Here is a 4,071-nt window from a genome sequence, read left to right as displayed (position 1 = left end):
ATTACCACAAGCTACCACAAGCTACACAAGCTTCACAAAGCTTCCTGGCAATACGTTAGTAATGAATAAATATGATATGTTAGGCTGACCTAACCTAACCTAACCTAATCAAACCTAACCAAATCTAACCTAACCTAACCTAACCGACGCTTGGATCGTCGACTTATTTGGTGTCACCAGTTCTTTATTTTCGTCTAATTTCTTTATAAAAAGATACTTTTTCATATTAAAATTATGTTTTTTCGTGTTGTACATTCAGTACCAACATTATAATGAGTAAATATATCTTATTTATTCATTACTAACGTATTGCCAGGAAGCTATGTGAAGCTTGTGTAGCTTGTGGTAGCTTGTAATTAGACAGACCGCCAATTACTGGTGGAGTAAATCAGCCTAGCCTACTTCTTCCTAGCATAACCTAGCCAACACTAGCCAAGCCTAGTCTACCCTTGCCTAGCCTAGCAAACAGCCCTTGAACCCCCTACTGTTAAGACTCTGCTCTCTGATTGTACCTATGACACCTATTATTAATTTCCTTCTGTATCTTTAGCTCCAGTATGTTGTTATATTATGCTGTGCAAATTTGGGACCTGGCCCTCTAGTAACTTACATATATGTATTATTTGATACCATTCTTGTCTCCTGTCCAGAGAGTACATTTTGAGAGCTTTGAGACGGTCTCAATTATTTAGATGTTTTATCATTTATATGTTTGCTGTTTATGGTCTCTTTATTTCCTCTAATTCAGAGATTTCTCCTGTTCAGAAAGGGGGAGTCAGTACCGAGCAATACTCAAGATGGGACAGCACCAGTTATTGAATAGTATTAGCATTACTGTGGGTGGGGTCTTTGAATTTTAACATTCTCATAAACCCCATTATTTTTCTGGCCGCCACTATATTTGCTCGGTTATGTTCACAAAGTGTGAGGTCGTCAGACGTCGTAATTCTCAGATCTCTTGCATGTTTTTCCTTCTTAGAGTAGGTCTGATTGTGTCCTGTGTTCCTTGTTTCATTTAATTTCCTCGTTTCTACCATCTTCAGCACCTGTAACTTATCACTGTTATTTCTGTTTTTTCAATGTCTCCTACAGTGCCAATTTCTTGTGTCTTCTGTATCATCTGTAGAGTTTCATTGTTCAAATGTGTTATAAAATACATGCACACCATCTTAGTGGTGCATATATGCATTCTACCTTGCATTTATATGCAAGGTAGAAAAATATACATGAAAAAATATATATGAAAAATATGCATTTTTGTTTTTTTATAATAATCTAAACTGATGCTATTGTATATCTGTATTAAAATATTTTTGTTTTTTTTAGGTAAAATTTAAATCAGACAACATTATCAATTGCAACATTACAACATTGTCAACAATTCTATCTGAGAGAACATTACAGCAATGGCTTCCAGTAATTCAAGTAAGTTACATTATAATTGTGATTTGTTTATAATATATACTTTAAATTTTATTTTTGTTGTATGTTATTAATTTTATTTGGGTGTAAGTTCATATTATCATTAGATATAGAGTATAAAATCTTAATTTTGTTTTGTCAATTTTGTCTGTTAAAATTGCATATCTATTTCAAACTTTATTAATACCACAAAATGTTAGTTAAGTTGAATATTAATTTAATATTATTGGAAGATCAAAAAACTTAGTCAAATAAATATTTGATTCACAATTAATTATTTGCAGTTCAAAATTGCAATTTTGATTTACATTGAAAATTCCAGATTATTCTTCTTATTTAAACATATTAAATTTGGTTTACTTGTGTAATTAATAAAATCTGGTGCTGTACAGGTTCTCAATAATACAATCATAATTCTCCGCTCAGTCTTCTGTAGCACTGTACTGCTTTGTGCTCTTTCATTATGCTGCTACTGTGTTTTTTGTACCACTGTATTACATTTTAAACATTTTACTCTTTTTATGATTGCCCAGATTATCTTTATTTACAGGCCAGAAGAAACCTTTCCAGCGGTGTTGTCCCATCTGCAGTAATGTCATTAGTGTTCGTCGACATTTCTGCAACTGTGGACACAGCTTTATAGATGAAAAGCGTAAGGGTGATGTAGAGCGGGAGGAGAAATATAAGGAAATGGGTCGAAGAGCTGCTAAGCATCAAAACCTTTGCAGATCATTTAAAGCCATGAAAAAATCTGTAAGTATTTCATGCATTCTGTTATTTCTTCAATTAGAATTGTATCATATTGTATTAATATCCATTCTGTTAGGTTTTAAATTGTCCCACAAATAAACAGATTTTAAGCCATTTGATAATTAATTAGTATTAACATTTTCAATTTTGGTGATACTGTACTTATTGATGTTAATAATAAAGTAATGTGCATTATATAAGTATTTTTGTGTTATTTTGTATTTTTTTAATTTCCATTAGTTATGTAATTATACTTTAATGATATAACTATCAGTAGGTCTCTAAACTATTAAACTAGGTAAGACAAGTACATCTTAAGCTACTTCGGTACTTCTGCACTTTTACAGATGTGCCCAATGCTGTATGAGGGAGGGATGCTGTCTGTTTCAGAAGCTTATGGTTATCCCATCTTATATTCTGTAATCATAAAGTTAATCTCTTTTTTTATAATTGAAGCCATATCTCTTGAACACTGTGTTCAAATTAACACTAAAAATATTTTAGTTATATTTGTAACTATTTTGTTGTATTGCAGGTCTCTAAGCTACAAGGTGGTGGTTATCAAGTTGCTGTCATCTATTTTAAGGTCGGCAATAGAAATACCACAAAGAGCATGTTACCAGGAAGTGGTCTGTCAAGCAAAAATGTTAATAATCTCACCGAATTGTTTTATCTTGGTAATTATTATTATTATTATTTTGCATAAGCTAACAATGAAAATCATAAACACCTGCATGTTCCTTTGTGTTGGCAATAATGAAAAGCATTTACATAGTACAGTAGTTTAGTTCATATATTATGCATCCCATATCCATGTTGTTACCGGTAGTGGAAATGGTTGCAGAGGCACATAATTAATTGGCTCCGGGACTGAACCAAGCAATTCATTTTAGCTAAGCAAGTTTCAATCTTGATGACCTAATTACATAATTCCATGCACATCACCACATTGACAAGGGGCTCGAGACCGACCATGAGTACAGATTTTAAATTAAGCAACTGACATGTGTGGAGAGCTAGTGTCACAATTGATATGTTTATCTTGCACACTGCCTCCATCCAGTGGACAGCGGTGGATAGGTTACAATCACTTAGTTACTACATACAGTTAGCAAACTGGTGATATTTGACCAAGATTTCTGGCAGCAGATCATTTTGAATGAAATATTTACTCATATCTTGAACATTTGTTATAGAATTATCCGAATTCACATATCTTTTTTCACTCCATCACATAGTGGAGGAGGTGTGCAAATAATTTTGACACACTTTACTTTGCATCAGGTCTATATCAGCAGATAATGATACTTCCTTTACATATGGGTACCAAAATTCCCATAATGACATAGTTCCTCATTGCTGCCAAATTTCACATTTCAGTGTTTCTTTCAATTAAAGTTTTTTGGAGACATATTTTGTAATGATGATACCATATTAATTTTACGCATGTTTGTTTATTTTCAGCATACATGCAGGACAATGGATCAAGTGTCAACAAGATACCAACAAATAATATAGATGCCCAAGAAGATATCAACATCAGTGAGGCAAAAGAAAAGAATGGGAGCAAGACTTAAGTTAAAGAAAATGAAGAAAAAACGAAGACTGTCTGAAGATTCAACTATTAAAGGTAATCAAAACTCATTCTTCGTTTTTTAAATTCAAAGCAAAACTTGTATATATTTTAGACAAGTTTTTAGGTTCCACAATTACATTACTGATTTGTTGTATAAAGTAGTTGTATTTTATACAGCTGATGAGTCACAATAATGTTGCTGAAGAATGTTGTCCTAACCACACACAAAAAGATGAAAATACAAAGACGTTTCGGTCCGTTCTGGACCACTATTAATTCAATTGTTAGTTGTATTATACTTGACTGCTGATATAGTTTATTTC

The 4,071-nt window shown here is 32.5% G+C and overlaps 1 protein-coding gene across 1 annotated transcript; it reads left to right on the top strand.

Moving 5' to 3' along the window:
• Nucleotides 1-1,313: 1,313 nt before the first annotated feature.
• Nucleotides 1,314-3,749, top strand: LOC138353250 (uncharacterized). Its single transcript, XM_069306139.1, has 4 exons — nucleotides 1,314-1,425; nucleotides 1,973-2,175; nucleotides 2,708-2,849; nucleotides 3,637-3,749. Exons 1-4 carry the CDS (start codon nucleotides 1,407-1,409, stop codon nucleotides 3,747-3,749), a joined length of 477 nt encoding a protein of 158 aa, XP_069162240.1. The 5' UTR covers nucleotides 1,314-1,406.
• Nucleotides 3,750-4,071: the final 322 nt, after the last annotated feature.

This window comes from Procambarus clarkii, chromosome 56, assembly GCF_040958095.1.
Source record: "Procambarus clarkii isolate CNS0578487 chromosome 56, FALCON_Pclarkii_2.0, whole genome shotgun sequence".
In the NCBI taxonomy this organism is placed as follows: domain Eukaryota; kingdom Metazoa; phylum Arthropoda; class Malacostraca; order Decapoda; family Cambaridae; genus Procambarus; species Procambarus clarkii.
This window is presented reverse-complemented; position numbering and strand designations above follow the sequence as displayed.